Below are 22,530 nucleotides of genomic sequence, written 5' to 3' on the forward strand. Positions count from 1 at the left end.
TATTCCAAATTGGCGAATAGCACACGTATATGGCATTGTGAGACATTTACTGTCACTGTGAGACATTTAAACTATTGTGTTTTTATAGAATAGAACATGATTTAATAATCTGTATTTATCTTTCTGTATCTTTGTTTTTCACAATCATTTTGTTTCTAACGTCAATCCACAAAGACATTTTTATAATGTGTCTTAACAGCCACTATGTTTACATAGTTTTTTTATTTACGTTAATGTTTTTAAGAAACATTGGGGGGTCACAATACTCGTCCATGTAATCATATTTCACATTATTACAGATTGTATGACACGTTTGCTGCTCGCAACATTTTGTAAAATTCAGAATTATTGCAAAAATTGCACATGAAAAGTAGGCCGTGCACCTGCACATGACGGCCCACACAGGTGTTCCTGCGTCGCCCTGGAACATGGAGGCGGCGAAACAACGGATGTTAGTCCGCTCGTCCTTTCACAATAAGAGCCGACTTTCATTACGAAGCATTCAATGAAAGCGTGTGCGTAAAGACCGGGTTTTATTTTTGAAGCTGGTAACCGGAAGTTACCTTTAAATTATGACAAACTTTATGACAAGCAAGGTGGTATAGTCTCTCTCTCCCTCTCCCTCCCTCTCTCTCTTCCCCTCTCTCTCCCTCTCTCTCTCCCCCCCTCTCTCTCTCCCTCCCCCCCCCTCTCTCTCCCCCCCCCCTCTCCCTCTCCCTCCTCCTCCCCCCTCTCCCCCTCTCTCTCTCTCCCCCCCCTCTCTCTCTCCCCCCCTCTCTCTCTCCCTCCCTCTCCCTCTCTCTCCCTCCCCCCCCCTCTCCCTCTCCCTCCTCCTCCCCCCTCTCCCCCCTCTCTCTCTCTCCCCCCCCTCTCTCTCTCCCCCCCCCTCTCCCTCCTCCCCCCTCTCCCCCTCTCTCTCCCCCCCCTCTCTCCCTCTCCCTCCCTCTCTCTCCCCCCCCCCCCCCCCCTCCCTCTCTCTAAATGACAAAAGACGACAACTTGCGGAGTTGTGGCTACTCGCTGCCGTCTCTACGCGGAGGAAGTGCGGTTGCAGCGGAGCGTTGAGCGCAGCAGCAGGAGGACAAGTGCGGCGCCGGACCTCCAGAAGCGGCGAAACGCGTCTCACTTTCTCCCCGACTCAAGAGGGGCTCCTGCGGCGGGACGAGACGGTTCCGGACATATTCTCCCCCCCGGAGGACTGCCCCCCTCCCTCCTCACCTCTCCTCCCGTCTCTGCGGGGTGGCTGACGGGGAGCCACTTGACAGACCTGGAGAAGAGCCGTGCCCGAGGCGACGCGGAGCTCACGCGCAGAGCCGGGGAGACCCACGTCCACCATGGAGGTCGGCACTACTTCGAGGAAACTTCCTCTGCTCTCGCTCACCTGGCTGTGGCTGCTCTCAGGTCAGTGCTGCGCTTCTTTATTTGACACGTGCTTGTTATTTCGCTCTTCACATCCTATTGTCTATATCAGATATGTTACAGTATGCTTATAACACATTGGTCCTCAAACTGGTCTCGTGACAAGGTAACAAGGTGACAAGGTGACAAGGTGACAAGGTAACAAGGTGACAAGGTAACAAGGTGACAAGGTGACAAGGTGACAAGGTAACAAGGTGACAAGGTGACAAGGTGACAAGGTAACAAGGTGACAAGGTAACAAGGTGACAAGGTAACAAGGTGACAAGGTGACAAGGTGACACTCATGCAACACATTTTCATCCAGCGTATCAAAGCGTCTCCTTCTCCCGTGAGTGTTTTCAACACGTTTCTTTTTGAGCATAGAACTGCAGATATTCCATTGTTGAATACGTGAAGTGTATTGAAACCGCCCTGACACCACTCACCACAGCCCGATAACTGATCTGAGGTCTGTTTCTGGTTTTTTTTCCTCCTGTATGTGTGCAGAAACACCTGTTCGTTTTTTCACCGGATTTGAAACCAGTGTGTTACACATGATTATGTCTTCCAGGGAATAATAATCCCTTTATAGCCGCTGCAACATTGGCCCAGCCGTCACTCTCTCTATGTATTGAACTCCTACTGTCACTGGTAGCTGTACAGCCTACTCTCACCCCCACTAGCTCTGATATAGAAATTGGGGCATGGTACAGCCGCACAAGCATTTTGCAAATGTTTTACGGAATGAGAAGTTTATTTAAATTATTAATCGCGTAACGATTTTGACAGCGCTATCGAGAAGGCGAGCATCGTTTTACACTTTACAGGAACAGACTGTTGTGGTTTCGTCGTGATTTTTCAAAAGGTAGTTCTTTGTGCAACTCGAGGTCAAGTGAAGGCTCGTGCTTCTGATTTGACATGAGAAACCCATCCTCCCGAAATAGCAATGAAGGGATGGCAGTGCGTTCGCATTCATCCGGTCATGAATTTTCAATCGTCGTCTCATCGTCCCTCTCGTCTCAACCCTCAGCATCGACGTTTCGTGACAGTCGTGAGTGCCTCCAACATTTACGCGGATGTCTTTGGCAAACAGGAGATCTCCATTTAAGTTAGGGAGCGCCGTGTGCTTCAGGTGAGTGTGTATCAGCTCCAACAGAGGGCTTCCATTCGGCCTCGGGAGACGTGAAAGCATGTTCCGCTTCGGCTTCCCATTGCGCCTGAATTGATCCGAGCCGGTGTGTGCTTTTCAGCACATGTGCTGGCACACAGGATCCCAAGCCTGCTTGTTAGGGTCAGGGTCTTACCTGAGAAAGGCTACCCATGTACCACAAGAGGCCTGTGACGGAGTTACGGTTCAGGCCTTTCAAGGACAGGTGGCTAGTAATGTCTCCCGCCCACTAACTTGTAGGCTCTTAAGAATAGTCGGTGATTCGTCGCCACACATCGGGACAATACAAGCGCGGGGGCGGCCTTGACCTCGGCAGTCGATCGCGCTGCAGGTGCGTCCTGAAAACACGGAACGGTCACGATACAGGCAGGAAATGTTCATGAATAGCAGCCCGTGGCGACAGGAAAAGCCGAGCGCTCCTCGGGCCCCTCGATGCCGGGGCAGGAAGCAAGCGAGCGGCCGTCGGACGAACACGCCGACGCCTCGTTTGGGGTTTCTCAGTCAAGAATCGGAGCAGTGGAGAATGGAGTCAGCCAAGTGACCAACATCTGGTGGTTTGTTGTGAGTTTCCTTCGAGTGAATGGACCAAACTAGACATCTGATGATTTCTAAAACGATATAGATTAAACAATTCATCGATTTACTCCTAAAAATATCAGCCGATGAATCAAATGGAAATGAAAAAAGAACAAAAGATGGATAGATACATGGGGGCTGAGAAACTGTGGAAAAAATATTGAATTATTATTTCATTAATGTAATTATTTTGAGGTATGATTTGCGATATAAAATGGAATAATTCTCCTTTTCTCAAAAAACTATTGGGTGTGATTTAGAAGTAGGAAGTAGAAACAAACTGATAATACACAGTATTGTCAATATGTTCCTCGGTTCCGTTCACTGTTACTTTACTAATCTACTTCCTGCCAATACTTTTTTTAGTACTCAGCCTCTACTGCGTAATAGTGAACTGTGCCTCTCAATGGAACGATCCATTGAGATTGTCTCAGAGAAGTCCAGTTTGGATCAATCAGCCATTAATTTGCCCTCCTGTCATTTGTTCTAAGGTCAAGTCAAGAGACAGAATTTAATCTGTAAAAGGGTGTGATACAGTTTGTGTATGTAATTCATGGGAGGCTTACGTCCATGTAGACAGCAACAAGGTATCGCCAATCATGGCCAAAATGGAAGTGGGCCTTAAATCTTGTTCCCATACAATGAAACTGCATTGTTTGTTTTTGAACTGTCAGAAGTATTTCTCTAATGATAGTATGCTAACAGAGTAGTTTGGTTTGTCTTGTCTTTGTATTGATCTACAATCGGACCATCGCACGTTTAAAATGCTTTAAAGCTTGTGAGCACATAACTCTCCTTTGAAACATAATGCAGAAGGCAGTATTGTTGTATTTGAACGTACATTTTATAGGAGACAGGGTTGGTTCATTGGGGAAAACCTTTACAAATCCTTAAAGGTGCTATTCAGAGGCCTTCTTATGAGATCATGTTGCTGCCACGTCACAATGTTAGGAAGTTGGTGTATTTGACAGTACAATAGTAGAATAGTTTGAGCCATTGCGTCGACACTTGGTCCCCCCAAGTGGGAATCTGGACGACCCCAATGTGTACTATTTTTAGATGTTCCTAGTGCCAATACAATATACAGTGTGCAGTGGAATAAGCTACATGTTATGTTCTTGGCATTAGCACTGTGTTTTAGTGGCGTGTGTGAGTGTGTGTGTGAGTGTGATTGAGACAGAGAGAGAGAGATGAATGCATTACATTAGCACACAAGGTAATCTTCAAGCCATACGTCCTTTTACAAAGGTTATTTTGTCAGCCTTATCTCTTGACCAACAGTTGTACAAATGCTCCTCTATCCTGGACACACCATCTGGTAGGAGAACATCTTCATTTGTTTTCCAGGTGGGTCCCATGGACTTAAGTTATTTAACAAGGTCAATCCATACAAGCTTCAAAGAGTCCATTGGGATCGGGGCCGGGGGGTATAAATCTGTGCTGCCACTGCTGATTTTCTGTGGCGACTTTCAGTGGTTTTGAGTAGTGAAGAGGGCTGCAAGCGTTATTTTTAGCTACAAATATTATTTTAACCCGGGGCCATTTAGGGCCCCGATCCTTCCCCTATTATGTCATAACATGCCTTAAAGCTTGGCATACTGACATACTCTATATATGACAATCTGACAACTGGTTTGCTTCCTGTCTCACTCCCTATTGTTACCCTGGTGACACTTCATCCCAAAATATATTATACGTCCCCGGAGACTGCCAAAGGGAGGGAATGCAGTTCGCCCAACTTACGACTATGGCCTTATCTCTAATTGCCTATTTCTTAGAATAATACCAAATGGATGTGCGGCAAAGCCCCTTTCCACTCTGAGCCGGGATTACAGCGGTTTGAAGCCTGCAGTCCTCATGCATGTGTCCCCAGCAACTGGTGCAATGTTGATCTGAGGAGGGAGATTGAGGGATTTATCAGGACATACGTAATGACACAGAAATACAACATTGCACTTTTGCGTCTCCAGCGAGCCGGGGGTTGTAATCCCACGTATTTACACCCACCGGCACTCGGTACGAGGCCCAGGAGAACAAGAACCTGCCAGGGAGATTAGTGCAGGTTCGACCTCACAGGGGGAGCATGAACAGTCTTACCATACTTCTGCCTTTCAGTCTTTTTCCTCATATCCTGTGAAACATCCCCCATTTGTCAATGTGTTATTGGTCTATAATCATAAACCGCTCGTGTCCACGTGCGTGACTCTTGCATGGCTAAACAATCAAAAGACCCACAATGATGGCACGGCTGTGTCGTTTGTAGTCATTTTACAACTCTTTCTGGTGATTTTGCATCTTTGTGTAGTGGCTTTGTGTCTCCCTCTGGCCATTTTGTATCTCTCGAAAGTCTCTTTGCATCTCTTTGTAGTCATTTTTAATCTCTTTGTAGTCATTCTGTGTTTCTTTGTAGTTGTTTTGCATCTCTTTGTAGTCGTCTTGTGTCTCTTTGTGGTTGTTTGCTTGAATTTACAATGAGAAATGTGAAATCACTTCAAACAGAGTCATGTCCATCAATACCTCAATCTTAGTTGGATTCTCAAATGATTAGGCCTGGGATCATGTAAACACCTCAACCTAATTATATTACTTTAATTAAAGTCACATTCACAGGATTAATGCTGTGATTAAAGAATGTGGAGCAGTGCAGTATTAGGCCGCTTTGACCTCTAAAGACCATGTGCAGGCTAATCAGAAGAGGTTTGGCAAGTCTCAACTCCTGCCCCACATTCACTGACGTACTACTATTTTTAAGTATACACAAATATCCATGTTCAAACGTGGGAAAGAGGCGTAGGAGGTCATGACTAGTAGCTCGTGGCCTGGAGATGTGTCGATGTGTTCTTGTCACTGACTTTGTGACTTATCCACACTTTGTCTGGGTTGTCTCTCTGCCGGGCTTCCTCTGATGTCCCATCTCCATCCATGGACGCAGAAGGAAGAAGGCCTCTTCACAGGGGTCATGAGAAAGGCACTGGGCGACTTTCCCAACGTCTGTCCCCAGGCCTGAGGACTCTTAAAGGCACAGGCGCACATACTTTGTTACGTCACCTCTCTCTTCCTCTTCCCTCCGTCTCTCTTTCCGTCCCTCCCCATCCTCCACTCTTGAACAGGAAGAGTCCTCCACCCTGCACACATGGGCATAGGGGCTGCATATGCGTGTTGATGTTTTCCCCGTTAAAGTGATTGACGCCTGGAAAGATGCCCGTTGATAGAGATCTCTGGTTGACAGTAAAACATGGGTTTGTGTATTGTTTTGCGTATGGGATCCATGAACAGAGTTATTCCCAGCTGATGTTTGCTTGTAGCCATTTGTGTACAATAATAGTTTCTCAACAAGGCCTTACGTTCGTTATATAAATACAATCGAGAGGTATATTATATTTATATATTATTGTGATTTCTGTTTACCGCAAGTCATAATAGTGGCGTAGGCTGCTGTATCGCACACACAATACAGGACTGCAGCGTCAGCCTCATCCCAGCACTTCATTTAGGGACTTCTGCGAGGCTGCCAGCAGTGACAGCACACGGCTAACAACTATTTACAGTCAAGAGAGCCACGCAGGGCTTATCAGGTGGCTACTGAGGCCGGTCTGGTGGCTTTTCTGGGCATTTGCCCTCCACCTCTTTTCCTATTACACTACAGTATACTAGTAACAACTAGTAATAACTACTAATAGGTGACTGAAGCTGCATGTGGTGATCAGAATGTGTAATAGCTGCCTGTTTCTCCTGTCTTTTACCCATCAGCATCATTAATAACGGTCCAGAGCAAGTGCACTAAGGACGGGAGGGAGAGGTGCTAAAGGGGTTTCAAACAAACACAGGACTTTCTCATCCAGCATTCGTAGCTCTACCCACAGAAAATACTGCGCCGTAGATATCCCATGAAACCATTTTATATGTTATCTGACGGGCTAGAAGAGCGCTGTTCCCCTCCCTTGTGAAACCAGAAGGCAATGTTGATGTTTTTGTCACGTCAGTAACGACACCTCCGTAGTTATTTGACCTGAATGACCATCTTTTCCTAAACCTAACCTTTGTTGCCCTGAAGTTTATTTTGAAATAAGCGTATGCCTGTTACGAAAAATGAGTGGCTGGCTTTTGAAGAAAAACACACACAATGTAACGAGGAGAAAAGATAATAGTTTATTATGAAAAGATCAAATGTTTTGATAAAGACAGAGTCTTTTGACTCTACAGTGAGATTTGTCATGGAGGGCCGTCTGCCCTGGTGCTGGTGGGGGCTGATGAGGCTCTGGAGATGGGCCACGTAACAGCACAAGGTAGAGAGACTGTTTTATTTAATAAGAGACGCAGCAGGAGGATTCATTTGGTTCAGAGTCCATTTTGAAAATTCAGAGCATAACTGATTTCTGCAGGAAGAAGAATATATTTCATGTTTTCTTAAAAGCTGCGTGTTCTCCGAAGGTCAAGGTTTGTAGAATGTTACCAACCCTGGGGGGACCCCAGTAACTAGAACCGAGCCCTGATACCGCTGAAGGATACGCAGCAGTGTTTCCTCCCCGTTGGCCGAGCGAAACCACGGCGTGAGCAAAACGCAGCTGGCTTCCAGCGCCGCCGACAGATGTTGTAGCAGAGGTCAACAACAGCCGCAGACACACACGTCCTTCTGAACCTGTGGACAGACGGGAATTTAGGGCACGGGCTTAGACAAGATGGGCTGTTAAATAATTCTTACTTGGAGGTACTTGGGTGGGGGTGGGGGTTAGAGCCTGATGCACTTGTGACATAATCCTGCTTTTCGTCTTCAAGTGTTTATAATCACACGCCAAGCCCATATACATTCGTGAGCTGCTGTATCGTTTTAATTTCCCCTCCTTAGCGACAGCCTCATTTTAAATTTCATAAAAAAGTTTAAAAGCCTTTTATACTGCTTGTAATTCCTCACAATGAGCACAAGGCGTGGTCACAAAGTGAACCAGGCTAACACAGTGTCTCTGCACACACACACACACACACACACACTGAGAAGGTCTTGGACGTTAGCAGTATAATTACGGAGGCCCCACTGAGAGCCTCATGGAGTAATTGTGTGCGAGGTGACACTGGCGGCGGGCATTCCAGTCTGCATTCCGACTACTAAGCAGAGGCCTTTAGGGCATCAGGGCTGATTCCTCAGTGAGGCAGAACGAGTGAAGAAGAGCAGACAGAAAGGCAGTAGGATGCATAGGTAAGGATTCTACCTCTAGTCTCCTTTAGGTGACCATGGGACACAAGTAATTATCTGCAGTATATCATGTTCAGTGTGATTTCCATGGATCAAACCCGAGGAATGGCAGTGGGCTTGTTGCATTTGGACAAGTCCAACGCACACATTGCCGTACACACATGTGTACACGTGGCGTCCCCAGAGTGTGACTGGTTTGCCGGCGAGTCTTTTTCACTGGGAACCAAACTGGTGACATCACCGGTGTTACCAATGACACCATAGAATCATCCAGAACAGGTATTCCTCCACGAAGCTCAATTTCTCTCGTTGGGTCTGTGGAGTCTACTCTCATCACGTGATACTCCTGTCAATCAGACACTGTAACCATAGCAGCCATCGTCCGACTACGTACTGACAACATGCTTAGTAGGACAACTTTCTTTTATTAATCCCTTTAAATCATAATTATAGTCGGCCCCTCCTACACAATGACACCCATTCACCCTTGGGAGAAAGTGGAAGTGCTCTGCATTGTTCTCTCCTTCATCAAATCTCCAGGGAAGCTCGGCTCTCATGGAGCACACTGTCCGCTGCAGGTACGTCAATGGATGGTTCCCTTTAGCCCACGGGAAAGGATCACGACATAGGATACAACAATTCCCTCTTCCCTCTCGTGTGCTCTCACAGCTAACTAGCTAGCTGGCGCATTAGCATCTACCGGCAGTAAAACAGAAGGCAGTGGTAAAGTAAAGCCCGCCTCATGCGTGATGTTATTGGCTGCCTGAGCCAGGTTGGACATTGACGAGCGACTTGGACGCTGAAGACGCAAGAGAAGAGCGCACGCCAGATGCGTTACTGAAAATATTATTATTATAATATATGTTAAGGCCATGAAACTACCACACCTCATTTCCTCGAGCGCGAGTAAAGTTTTACGAGATCACATTTGAACACATCACGATAACGTTACCTTTCCCTTATACACCAAACTAGCTTAAACACGTCATAGTGCAACTTCGTGCTGACGACCTCTCACAATGTCGCCTCACCAGGGGAAAGAGTCATTTCTCATTTGAATGGATTTCCGGTACCTGTGTTCCTGCAGAAAAACAAGCACCGTCACGTTTCTAGTAGTTTTAACCCAAGTATTGTTTTTTTTCCAAGACATCCATCCTAATAACTGAAAAACAACAAGCTGCTTCCACGAGGTCTCCATAAGAAAGCCAGGGTCTGCAGTCTCGTGCCCACCAGCGAGGAAGAAGAAAGCGCTCCATCAATCACATTATTTCACTAGCTGATGTTCCAGAGGGCAGGACCTCCTGTCAACTCGGCCCCGCTGCATTGAATGTTCCCCTGCTCCCTCCCTGCAGCTACAGCCATTTAATGAATAACATTTGTTGTCACTGTTCATGGAGTCAGAATGATCTGTTGAGTCTTCTTTTGTTTTTCCTCTGGTTTGTACAGTAGACCCCTCTGCCATCCCCATGTGTCTTTCATCAACATCATGACACCTCTCCCTTCCTCTTCCTCTTCCTCCCTGCCCACTTCTTTTCTTCTTCATCTTGTCGTCCAACCCTTCCTCCTCCTCCTCGTCCTCTTCTCCTTCATCCTATCTCTCCTGAGGGCTGCAGCTCCAGCATCTCATCAGCATCAGTGTCGGGTTAGAGTGAGGGGGCTTTGGTACACCACCATGCGTGCAGCTGCTGATTTCTACCCATGTTTATGTTTGTGTGGATGGTTTTGTTCTTTTGAGCGTGCACATGTGTGTAAGTGTACATGTCTGTGTGTATGTGTGTGTCCTCGGCCCTTCAGCCTCATACTTCCATCTCTCTTCTCATTTTCTTTTACTGGTCGTTTCCTCCCTGGGTGGTGTATGTAATTATAAGCTCTTATCTTTTTTTTCTGTCACACATAACTACACTCCGGAGAGAGCTCAGTTGATGTCATTATCTCCGATAATGGCTCAGAGGTGCAGTACCCTCGCCCCCCGCCCCCCTCCATCTTCACCACGCTCCAACATATAATTGCTATTTATTGAAAATATCTCCCACTCCGCCGCCCTCCCCTGCGCTCTCTTTTGGCTAATGCACCCTCTCCCACGGACCGTCATGAGAGCGGATATGTTTTAATATGCCGCTAATATGCTCCTTTTTTTCAAATATACGGGGGGATCTCTGCCAACTCTCCTAATTGGGTTTCTAGTTCTTCATTTTTAAGTCCAAGTGACAACAGCCCTCAGTGAAAACATGTGTGCTGTCATCAGATTAAGTGCCTAAGTGCTTTCTATCTACCTATTGCACATACCATTATTCATTTGAACAACAAGTCCTCTGAATGAACTGGCACAATGAGTCATTTGTCCACGTTCTCCAAAAAGAGACATCATGTCACAGAAAACTAGAATGTTTGGGAAGGACTACAGTCCGTGTAATGGAGGAAGTCCGTCAGTAAACTAGCAGCTTCAGTGCTGTGTGTGTTGGGGTTAGGCACACTATTTGAGTTTAAGGAAATCTCTCACTGAACCTGGCCTAATATTAATGGAATAGTCCTGCCTTGCACTCTGCCGCCTGGCTTCGCGTCATAATCACTGCGTCTACTAGAGGCAGCCCTGTATGTCGCGTGACGGGTCGGTGGAGCGCCATTGTACTCCAAGCTGCCGTATTTTGAGGAGTCGGGAGTGAAAACCACCCCCCACACACACTTTGAAGTAAATCCCTTTGCAAGGCATCCGCTGCTCAGGTCCAGCTGTCCTCACATGCAACCATTGTTAATTGTGAAAGTCACCGAAGGACCTGTGGCCCACGGAAAGGCTAGATCAGTTTCCTTGCAGGGAACGTCTGACGCAAGCTCTATTTTCTGACGCTCCAGCCGAGAACAATGGCATACAGACTGTCATTTAAGAACAAGACAGGAAGGTACTAAGGAAACACTTAGTGCCCACAGAGGAATACTTGTTTCAGCCCAGAAGCCTCAACATCCCCTTTGCTGGGTCCCCTCCTGCCACATTACTCCACCTTCATTCATCTCTCTACATGTATCCGTATGCAGCGCTGAAGTACAGTACGGCAGAGGCACAGAAAGCCCCCATAATCCCCCTGCACATGTGTTTGAAGAGGTGGAAGTCTCTCAGCTGAATGCTAAACAGGATCTATAAGGATTAAGTCCAGCTTTGAGGCAGTTTAGCTTATTGCTGACTCTGTTTCAGGACTGGGAATTTGGAAACGCTTGCTACTTGAAGCACAAAGCGACAGATCTCTCTCGTGTCGCACGCTGAGCCCCAACCGACGGAAAGCCTCTCGGTTGAGGCTCATCATCGATGTTTTGAGCGTTCATTAGTGACTGGTCATTACGCTCACTGATTTCCTGAGGCCAGCCGCCCGTGAGAGCCCATTAACCCAACACAAGAGTAATTAGGCATTAGTGCTCACTTTTTGTGCAGATATTGTTTATGTGGATATATGCACGGCGTGCTGGAGGGCAATTGGCATCTACATTAGGTTAGAAATTGACCTCCAGGTGCTCTATTTCTGTATTACAGAGCAACGTGAATTCCTATAGACGTGACTCAGTGAGATTCAAGAGGGAATGGATGAAGCATCATTAGTCGTGGAGGCGCTCGGAGGGATCCTGTCTCACTCACATACTCCGTACATACTGTACATACGTACATGCTCCAGGCCTTATTAAATGTATTTATCACACTGTCATATGAAATGAAAATCCTCATTTGCATGCAACATGTTTTGCGTCCCCCTCGGAGGCTTCCTTCCCCCTCCCTCGTACCACACTGTATCCACGACACTCCAGCCTCGATGGCAACACTTTAATCAGGATGGCAGATCCATATAGCCCCGCCTCTTCCACACACACACACACACACACACACACACGTTTTAACAGTCATCCTCTGGGAGGCAAGCCTCATCTGATCCGTAATCGCTCCTCCGCTATCACGAATTATCAGGAAATTTTTTTTGCACATTCCGTTTCATAACAGCGTCGGCATGCACGCGGAACCCACAGAGGAATACTGGTTTCTGTCTCAGCCCCCCCACCCCCCACCCCCCACCGAGCAAGACATCACACAGGAGAAGCGATCAGAACCGCCGAAACCTGTCGCTCATCTGTCTTTTACCTCCTCCCCATGTTAAAAATAGGCTCAAGTGCAAGCCACAACCCCCCCCCCCCCCCCCTTTTGTGAAGACTCAACAAGATGAACATCCACTTGAAGGAGCCATTACAAAGGCAGCAGCACATCTCTGACCCTGAACGCCCGTTAGGTGTCAGCTTTAAACTAGGTCTTTAACATGCGAGTCATCAAGGCGACACGAGGCGACTGGAATGCTTGGTGGGAGTCGGTGCTGTGCTCCATTAGTCAACTGGTATAAAGAGTGAGGCAGTCCGTGAAGTTGACTCCTGTATTAGCTGCTCTGCACTGGCTCCCTGTAAAATCAAGAATCACATTTAAAATTCTTCTCCTCACCTACAAAGCCTTGATTGGTGATGCACCATCATATCTTAAGGAGCTTGTAGTACCATATTGCCCCACTAGAGAGCTGCGCTCACTAAATGCGGGGCTACTTGTGGTTCCTAGAGTCCTAAAAAGTAGGATGGGAGCAAGAGCCTTCAGTTATCAAGCTCCTCTTTTATGGAACCAGCTTCCACTTTCAGTCCTGGAGGCAGACACAGTCACCTCATTCAAGAATAGACTTAAGACTTTCCTCTTTAATAGTGCTTATTGTTAGGGCTGAATCAGGTTTGCCCTGGTCCAGCCCCTTGATATGCTGCTATAGGCTTATAGGCTGCTGGGGGATGTTTTAGGATACACTGAGCACCTATCTCCTCTTCTCTCTCTCCTTATGGATGAATTTACATCTCTCCATTGCACCTTATTAACTCTGCTTCCTCCCCGGAGTCGTTGTGACTTCACGTCTCATAGGGTCCATTGGACCTGGAGGTGTCTGATGCTGGTGAGCCGGCCTCCCGCGTTGGCCCTGCTGATGCCCCGCCCCCTCCTCTCTACCTCCTTCTGTTTCATGGATTGGAGTTCCAATCATACATTGTTATATTCATGTAATGTGTTTATGTAACTTTGTAAATGCTGTTCATTCTGTACACATGACATCTATTGCTTCTGTCCATCCGGGGAGAGGGATCCTCCTCTGTTGCTCTCCTGAAGGTTTCTTCCCTTTTTTCCCTGTCAAAGGTTATTTTTGGGGAGTTGTTCCTGATCCGATGTGAGGTCAAAGGTCAGGGATGTCGTATGTGTACAGATTGTAAAGCCCTCTGAGGATAATTTGTAGTTTGTGATATTGGGCTATACAAAATAAACTGAATTGAATTGAATTTAATTTAATTGAAGTGTGAAAACCCACTCTGTTCGGGACCCGTTTGAAACCAACTTTACCCGTGGTTTGTGGTTCAATGTTTTGAAGCCTCTAGTTCAGCATGTTGGTGCAACCGATGAACGGAAATGACCATATTTAGACTGCAGAGGCGTGGCGTAGACACGCTGTATACAGCGGCTGTATGGTAGAAGTAGAGACCTGTCAATCACCTTGTAGCCCCGCCGTAAAGCATCACCTGCTTTATTGAAGAAGACTTGAAACTAGAGATTGAGACCATAAACTCATGTTTACAATGTTTACTGAGGGAATACATCAAGAGAAGTAGAGTCATTTATATAGACTTCTATACAACCAGAGGAGTCACCCCCTGGTGGTCAGGAGAGAGAATGCAGCTTTAACACATGAAGCATAGACTTCTATACAACCAGAGGAGTCGCCCCCTGGTGGTCAGGAGAGAGAATGCAGCTTTAACACATGAAGCATAGACTTCTATACAACCAGAGGAGTCGCCCCCTGGTGGTCAGTAGAGAGAATGCAGCATCAACACATGAAGCATAGACTTCTATACAACCACAGGTGTCTCCCCCTGGTGGTCAGGAGAGAGAATGCAGCTTTAACACATGAAGCATAGACTTCTATACAACCAGAGGAGTCGCCCCCTGGTGGTCAGGAGAGAGAATGCAGCTTTAACACACTTCAACATTGGCTTAAATGTTCAGACCTGTAGGTGCTCAACATTAATTTTATTTTATTTTTTTACATAAAATGTCATACTTAGTACCCAACCAAGTAGTTTTGTTGCATAAGTAAACCTAACAACTAAGTGTTCATGGATTACTTCAGTAAATTGTTTTTGATTTAGCTATTTATGGGTTGTACACAATGAATCCAGATATAATAAAGAGATAAATTTTTCTCAACTGCAGCTTCAGTTTGCATATATTTCATTTGAAGGCAGCATGATGTCTTCCATAAGTGTGTGACGCTCTGCTGAACTTTTTTATTTTACCTTTGTGTACCCCAAGTGTACACACACACACACACACACGCACAGACACAGACACACACACACACAGTTTTAATGTTTGATTGTTATCACTAACGGATGGTTAATTTAGTGTTTGATGAATGGGTTATGTAAATAGCTGGTAGTGCAAATGTGTGTCTGCACGTCCAGACAGATGAGTGTGATTCATTGCAACAATTTAACCCTTGGTGAGTCGGCCATTTTCAGAGTAACATTGTGCAGGATTCTATAAATGTGTGCATATTCGAGGAGAGAAGGTAAGGACGTTGCATGGAATACATTATCATGAAATTAGTTTGTGAGGTTCACAAAGGATTCTGTAAAGTTTGTGGTGGGATTTGTGAGGCCATATCTGAAACGCCAATATGCAAATTTGCTTCGCCACCATAAGTGAATGTTTTCTCGACTATTCGCTCACATATAATGGAAGTAAATGAGAGACGACTGTCATTTTTTTGTGGTCGTGCTTTCACAGTATCCATTGAATTACAATCTGTTCTATTTCTGCAGTTGTAGAAAAATTACTCCAAACATGAAAATATATTTGGAGCAGATTATGGGACATTGAAACCATGAGACAGTGGAGTGACGCGGAGTGCACCGAGGTTGATTTGCCCCAGCCTAGTTTGACTTGTACTCAGTGGGGTGATGTCAGCCCAAGGTTATGCACACTGAGGTGGTGCGTGACACCCAATGCTTTTCAATAAATCATAAACCCACAGAGAAGAGGAAGCACGGCGGTGTAGTGTCAGAAAGAAAAGCTTAGAGCATATTAAATATTACAGGAAAAGTAATTAGGAGACCAGAGAACAGGTTAAACACAGTGAGTGGTTCATGATTGGGTCTCTTGATCCAGCACATGGACCTCCAGGCGGATGATGAGTCATTCTAATGCTCAGTGCTGCACTTCAGAAACCATTTCACATGAACCCAGAGCTGCAATAGTTCATGCACACATTTTACAAGTTGCACATTGGGAAAGGAGATCCTCAGAATGCCACTGCGAGCCTCGGATTCCTGTTTGGCTAAATAATCGTGTTCTTCCTCAGCAGACGTGTTGAGTTGTCATGGAGATGATTTAGTTCATCAGCATGTCCTAAGTATAGAATTTCATGGGAGATGGTCGGAAATGATCTTTAACGTTGGATGTGAATGCCCTTGACCTTACTGACTCCTGTTGGATGACCTTTGACCTCTGGCACCGAGCGGTTTTAGTCTGGTGTTTCAAAGACAGCTGCGTGTGTGTGTGTTGTCTGTTTCTGGTGTCCAGGGTCTCGCAATAGTGTGTCTGAGTGGCTACGAGGGCATCTTGGTCTTTGTTTATTCGTAAACAGAAGTGAGAGAGCTAAGTTACTGTTTTATTGTATTTCATGAACATATTACTGCTGTTATTACACCTGCCTATGGAGTTGACCATAAGATGGCTAAACGTGCACTTTTATAGAAATGTCTCATACAATGTACTGGCCTTATTTTAAACTGTACACATTTAAAACACAATTTAAAAAGACAGCGCCGTGCTAGAGACCTGTCAATCACCTTGTAGCCCCACCCTAAAGCATTTATGGTCTGTTTGACTCTAAATGACCATAATTTACTAAATGAACATCACGCTGTATTGAAGAAGACTTGAAACTAAAGATTGAGACCAAAAACTCATGTTTACAATGTTTACTGAGAGAATGAGGCTTCCGTACGATCAGGTCTTGTAGCCTGTTCTTGTCCTTTTCGGTGGCCGAACCAAACCACATGGGGATGGATGTGCAGAGGACAGACCTGCAGCAGGTCCCGAGGCAGGTTGAACTTCCTGAGCCGGCGCAGGAAGTTCAACCTCTGCTAGGCCGTTCTTTCCTGATGGTGTCTGTGTTTGACTATAACATCAGTAGGATGACATCATTTGTCTCTCCCGTGCAAGTCGCTGTGATATGATGTTACGAGGCCATGTATCAGCCACGTAGAGGACTTTGGGTGAGAATATGACCTCTGCTCAGGTCAGGGGACCTTCATCATGATGGCTACAATAATGACCACGTGTCGTGGTTAAGGTTACAGAACGCTCATGGCCATCCATCCACCCCAACCTCGTTCTTACTTTATCACTCTATAAAAACGCCACCTGACTTCCTGCTGCTCCTGACACACACGAGTCATAACTCCTGTGGCTGCTCGTCCCCGGACTGTGAACACCTTGTTTTAGGGCACTTGCTTGCCCATTTTCTGCAGAGGAAGGTCTCATTCCGCCAAGCAGAAGGCCGATTTTTATTTATTTTTTACTTTCAAAGTCAACAGAGACACACACGTTTGTGTTTGTACACTAGAAGCACGAAGAGGTCTCAGTGCACCAGTATGAGCACGCCACCAGTCCAGTTTGTTGCTTTTACCATTACATGATCACTCCTCTAACAAACTGGGATGGGGAGTCTCTTGCTAGACCAACATTATTTATATATATATTTATATTTATATATATATATACTGTATATGTATATATGTATATACATATACAGTACATGACTCATTAAACTCATTGAGAATCTGAGCTCTAAAACCTATGCATGAGGATGAACATTTTTGAAAAAACCAAGGTATTGAAAATGTGCTTCTCCCTCTCTGCTCAACAACTTCCATGAAAGTAGGACTTTATAAGGGACCACTTGGTATTTATTGTGGACCAAAGAGAGTTGTGGACCTAGTCTCCCAAACTGAAGCCCCTCTGAAGGTGAACTTGTTGAGGTTTCATCTGATGCAACAGAGGCTGAGACCGGTGGACACTCAGTGGCAGAAAGGCTCGAGGAGATAAAGACTTTCTGTGGAGAGTCCGGAGGGCATGGAAAGGGAGAGAAAGGGAGGGCTGGGACCAAGTGGAGGAGGCACAAATGAGGAGAGCGGCAGATAGCGCCAGATACTGAGCTGGAGATTTGGCTGTTTAATCGAGTCGGCGAGGATTATAGACGGATTATGTGGGAATTGCGATATAGCAGCAAATTAGCCCGGTAGTTTTAATCTGAGAGGCGGACAAAGCAAAGTACTTGACTAGACCGCAGTGTGTGTGTGTGTGTGTGTGTGTGTGTGTGTGTGTGTGTGTGTGTGTGTGTGTGTGCACGTACGTGTGTGCGCGTGTGTGGTGTGTGTCTGTGTGTGTGTGGTGTGTGTGTGTGTGTGTCTGTGTGTGTGTGTGTGTGTGTCTGTGTGTGTGTGTGTGTGTGTGTGCGTGCCTGTCTGTCTGTCTGTCTGTCTGTGTGTGTGTGTGTGTGTGTGCGTGCCTGTCTGTCTGTCTGTCTGTCTGTCTGTGTGTGTGTGTGTGTGTGTGTCGTTTTTGCAATCTTGGTCAAAATAAGTATTTTTCTCCCCACATGTTCAGTTGACACCAAACGACACGTCTCTGGAATATAAAAAAACCTAAATATTCTTGTTGTTAAGACTTTTAAAAACCTGTAGCCAACAGAATATGAATATGACAACAGACATCCAAAGCTTCATTAGAAAACCTCAATCAAAGCTTCAATTGGACACCACCATGACAACGGCATCGTTTTTAATCCACAGTGCATGAAAACAGTAAACAGCAACTGCACATTCCGGCACGATAAATCTCCAATATTCATGAAAACAAATCCCTAAATGTAATGTTAGATGTGAATTCCATATCAGAAACTGTATTTTGACAGTATGTTGAATTCTATCCTTCCGTGAACTATTGCAGTCAATGGAAACATCATATTTAAACATCTGTTTATGGAGCAATCTGTCTTTATAAACAAATAAAATACAGCCATCTTTGTTGTCTTGATGACTGGATTAAATATCTCCCTTACATGCAACCCCAGCAGTGGTCGTGAGGGCTGTGAAGTCAGTGTGAAGCCATCTCTGGCTTCTAGCTGCATGCCACAGTCCAACAGGACCCCGTCGTGCCCTTGTGCTGAAGGTCGTGGGTTCGATCAGAGTAGACGGGCTCACGCCTACTCAGGCGTTGAATCATACTTCTGCTTCTTCCTCCTCACAAAGCACGGCAGCTGCCATCTATATTTTATTTAGTTCCCCTCAAATGAAAACACTTTTAGGCTCCACTTTCCTCACTGACTCACATCCACAACAATGATCGGATCAATAGAGTCGATCGGAAGAAAATGAACTCTTTTGATAATTGATTCATTGTTGGAGTCATTTTGTTTTTTTTGGTCAGACGAGATGAGTCAATCATAAATGTCACCGTGATTGGCATGAGCCAAAGGATTCAACATTAGGCTGATGAATCGATAACAAATACATTTATTATTTTGCAGTCCTCTTTATTACAATGCATATGTTATTAAAAAGTATCTTACACACACACAGCAGGAATACAAGGATTCTCATTTCAACACTGTTGAAAACTATAATCTGACTGATAAAGTGAAGGAAAGTAAGGTAAACCTCTCTGTGAGCTCTGTAAACGGGGGGGGGGGGGGCACTGAAGGGAGCAGTCCAGCACCAATGAAACCCGATCGAAGCAGGTAGGTCAGGCAGCCATGACGGCAGACACAGTCCAGTGAGTCCTGCATTCAGGAAGCACGCACACACACACACACACACACACCACTGGAGCAACTGACCGTGCACCTCTGTGAATGACAATAGATGGGGTGTAGAGGAGAGCAAAACATCTGAGTTATGACTTATTAAAGCTATGTGTAAGTGTGTGTGTGTGTGTGTGTGTGTGTGTGTTATTATAGAGGACACGTTGAAGTTGCTTACATAAGAGCTCATCTCCAGCCTATACAGTAGCACCTCAGCTCTAGAGTCATCCCGTGAAGTGGCAGCCGCCTCGTGTCCGTTTAATCCCAGTCCCTCCACCAAGACCCAGTCCCTCCACCAAGACCCAGTCCCTCCACCAAGACCCTACCTCCACCAAGACCCAGTCCCTCCACCAAGACCCAGTCCCTCCACCAAGACCCAGTCCCTCCACCAAGACCCTACCTCCACCAAGACCCAGTCCCTCCACCAAGACCCAGTCCCTCCACCAAGACCCAGTCCCTCCACCAAGACCCTACCTCCACCAAGACCCAGTCCCTCCACCAAGACCCAGTCCCTCCACCAAGACCCAGTCCCTCCACCAAGACCCTACCTCCACCAAGACCCAGTCCCTCCACCAAGACCCAGTCCCTCCACCATGACCCAGTCCCTTCACCAAGACCCAGTCCCTCCACCATGACCCAGTCCCTCCACCAAGACCCAGTCCCTCCACCAAGACCCAGTCCATTCACCAGGACCCAGTCCCTCCACCATGACCCAGTCCCTCCACCATGACCCAGTCCCTCCACCATGAGCCAGTCCCTCCACCAAGACCCAGTCCCTCCACCATGACCCAGTCCCTCCACCAAGACCCAGTCCCTCCACCAAGACCCAGTCCATTCACCAGGACCCAGTCCCTCCACCATGACCCAGTCCCTCCACCATGACCCAGTCCCTCCACCAAGACCCAGTCCCTCCACCAAGACCCAGTCCACTCACCATGACCCAGTCCCTCCACCAAGACCCAGTCCACTCACCATGACCCAGTCCCTCCACCATGACCCAGTCCATTCACCAGGACCCAGTCCCTCCACCATGACCCAGTCCCTCCACCAAGACCCAGTCCCTCCACCATGACCCAGTCCATTCACCAGGACCCAGTCCCTCCACCAAGACCCAGTCAATTCACCAGGTCCCAGTCCCTCCACCATGACCCAGTCCCTCCACCATGACCCAGTCCATTCAGCAAGACCCAGTCCCTCCACCATGACCCAGTCCCTCCACCAAGACCCAGTCCCTCCACCATGACCCAGTCCCTCCACCAAGACCCAGTCCCTCCACCATGACCCAGTCCATTCACCAGGTCCCAGTCCCTCCACCATGACCCAGTCCCTCCACCATGACCCAGTCCATTCACCAAGACCCAGTCCCTCCACCATGACCCAGTCCCTCCACCAAGACCCAGTCCCTCCACCATGACCCAGTCCCTCCACCAAGACCCAGTCCCTCCACCATGACCCAGTCCCTCCACCATGACCCAGTCCCTCCACCAAGACCCAGTCCCTCCAACATGACCCAGTCCATTCACCAGGACCCAGTCCCTCCACCAAGACCCAGTCCCTCCACCAAGACCCAGTCGATTCACCAGGACCCAGTCCGTCCACCATGACCCAGTCCCTCCACCAAGACCCAGTCCCTCCACCAAGACACAGTCCCTCCACCATGACCCAGTCCCTCCACCATGACCCAGTCCATTCACCATGACCCAGTCCCTCCACCAGGACCCAGTCCCTCCACCAAGACCCAGTCCCTCCACCAAGACCCAGTCCCTCCACCAGGACCCAGTCCCTCCACCAAGACCCAGTCCCTCCACCAAGACCCAGTCCATTCACCAGGACCCAGTCCCTCCACCATGACCCAGTCCATTCACCAGGACCCAGTCCATTCACCAGGACCCAGTCCCTCCACCAAGACCCAGTCCCTCCACCATGACCCAGTCCCTCCACCATGACCCAGTCCATTCACCAAGACCCAGTCCCTCCACCATGACCCAGTCCCTCCACCATGACTCAGTCCATTCACCAAGACCCAGTCCCTCGACCAGGACACTGGGGCTTTGTGGCCAGTTGTTTTCAATGCTGGTGTTGGTGTGCTGCTCCTTTCACTAATTTTTCATCTTCTTCGGCTTAATGAGAAGTGACAAAACAAAAGAATTGGGAAAGCTGCAACAACATTCAGATCAGCTGTTAGGTTCCCTCTGGGCTCCAAACATTCTCAGTGCATTAGGAAACTCAGAGTCCCTCCACCATGACCCAGTCCCTCCACCAAGACCCAGTCCCTCCACCATGACCCAGTCCCTCCACCAAGACCCAGTCCCTCCACCAAGACCCAGTCCCTCCACCATGACCCAGTCCCTCCACCAAGACCCAGTCCCTCCACCATGACCCAGTCCATTCACCAGGTCCCAGTCCCTCCACCATGACCCAGTCCCTCCACCATGACCCAGACCCTCCACCATGACCCAGTCCATTCACCAAGACCCAGTCCCTCCACCAAGACCCAGTCCCTCCACCAAGACCCTACCTCCACCAAGACCCAGTCCCTCCACCAAGACCCAGTCCCTCCACCATGACCCAGTCCCTCCACCAAGACCCAGTCCCTCCACCATGACCCAGTCCCTCCACCAAGACCCAGTCCCTCCACCAAGACCCAGTCCCTCCACCATGACCCAGTCCCTCCACCATGACCCAGTCCCTCCACCAAGACCCAGTCCCTCCACCATGACCCAGTCCCTCCACCAAGACCCAGTCCCTCCACCAAGACCCAGTCCATTCACCAGGACCCAGTCCCTCCACCATGACCCAGTCCCTCCACCATGCCCCAGTCCCTCCACCAAGACCCAGTCCCTCCACCATGACCCAGTCCCTCCACCAAGACCCAGTCCCTCCACCATGACCCAGTCCCTCCACCATGACCCAGTCCCTCCACCAAGACCCAGTCCCTCCACCAAGACCCAGTCCACTCACCATGACCCAGTCCCTCCACCAAGACCCAGTCCACTCACCATGACCCAGTCCCTCCACCATGACCCAGTCCATTCACCAGGACCCAGTCCCTCCACCATGACCCAGTCCCTCCACCAAGACCCAGTCCCTCCACCATGACCCAGTCCATTCACCAGGACCCAGTCCCTCCACCAAGACCCAGTCCATTCACCAGGTCCCAGTCCCTCCACCATGACCCAGTCCCTCCACCATGACCCAGTCCCTCCACCATGACCCAGTCCATTCACCAAGACCCAGTCCCTCCACCATGACCCAGTCCCTCCACCAAGACCCAGTCCCTCCAC

The 22,530-nt window shown here is 47.8% G+C and overlaps 1 protein-coding gene across 1 annotated transcript in view; it reads left to right on the top strand.

Moving 5' to 3' along the window:
* The first annotated feature begins 996 nt into the window (after positions 1–996).
* Positions 997–22,530, top strand: part of esama (endothelial cell adhesion molecule a) — an 80,797-nt gene continuing 59,263 nt past the window's right edge. Inside the window, exon 1 of the mRNA XM_034550773.1 lies at positions 997–1,401. Coding sequence (XP_034406664.1) covers positions 1,335–1,401 — 67 coding nt within the window. The 5' untranslated portion in view covers positions 997–1,334. The remainder of the gene's footprint in view (positions 1,402–22,530) is intronic.

The sequence above is a fragment of the Cyclopterus lumpus genome, chromosome 14 (genome assembly GCF_009769545.1).
Source record: "Cyclopterus lumpus isolate fCycLum1 chromosome 14, fCycLum1.pri, whole genome shotgun sequence".
Lineage (NCBI taxonomy): Eukaryota > Metazoa > Chordata > Actinopteri > Perciformes > Cyclopteridae > Cyclopterus > Cyclopterus lumpus.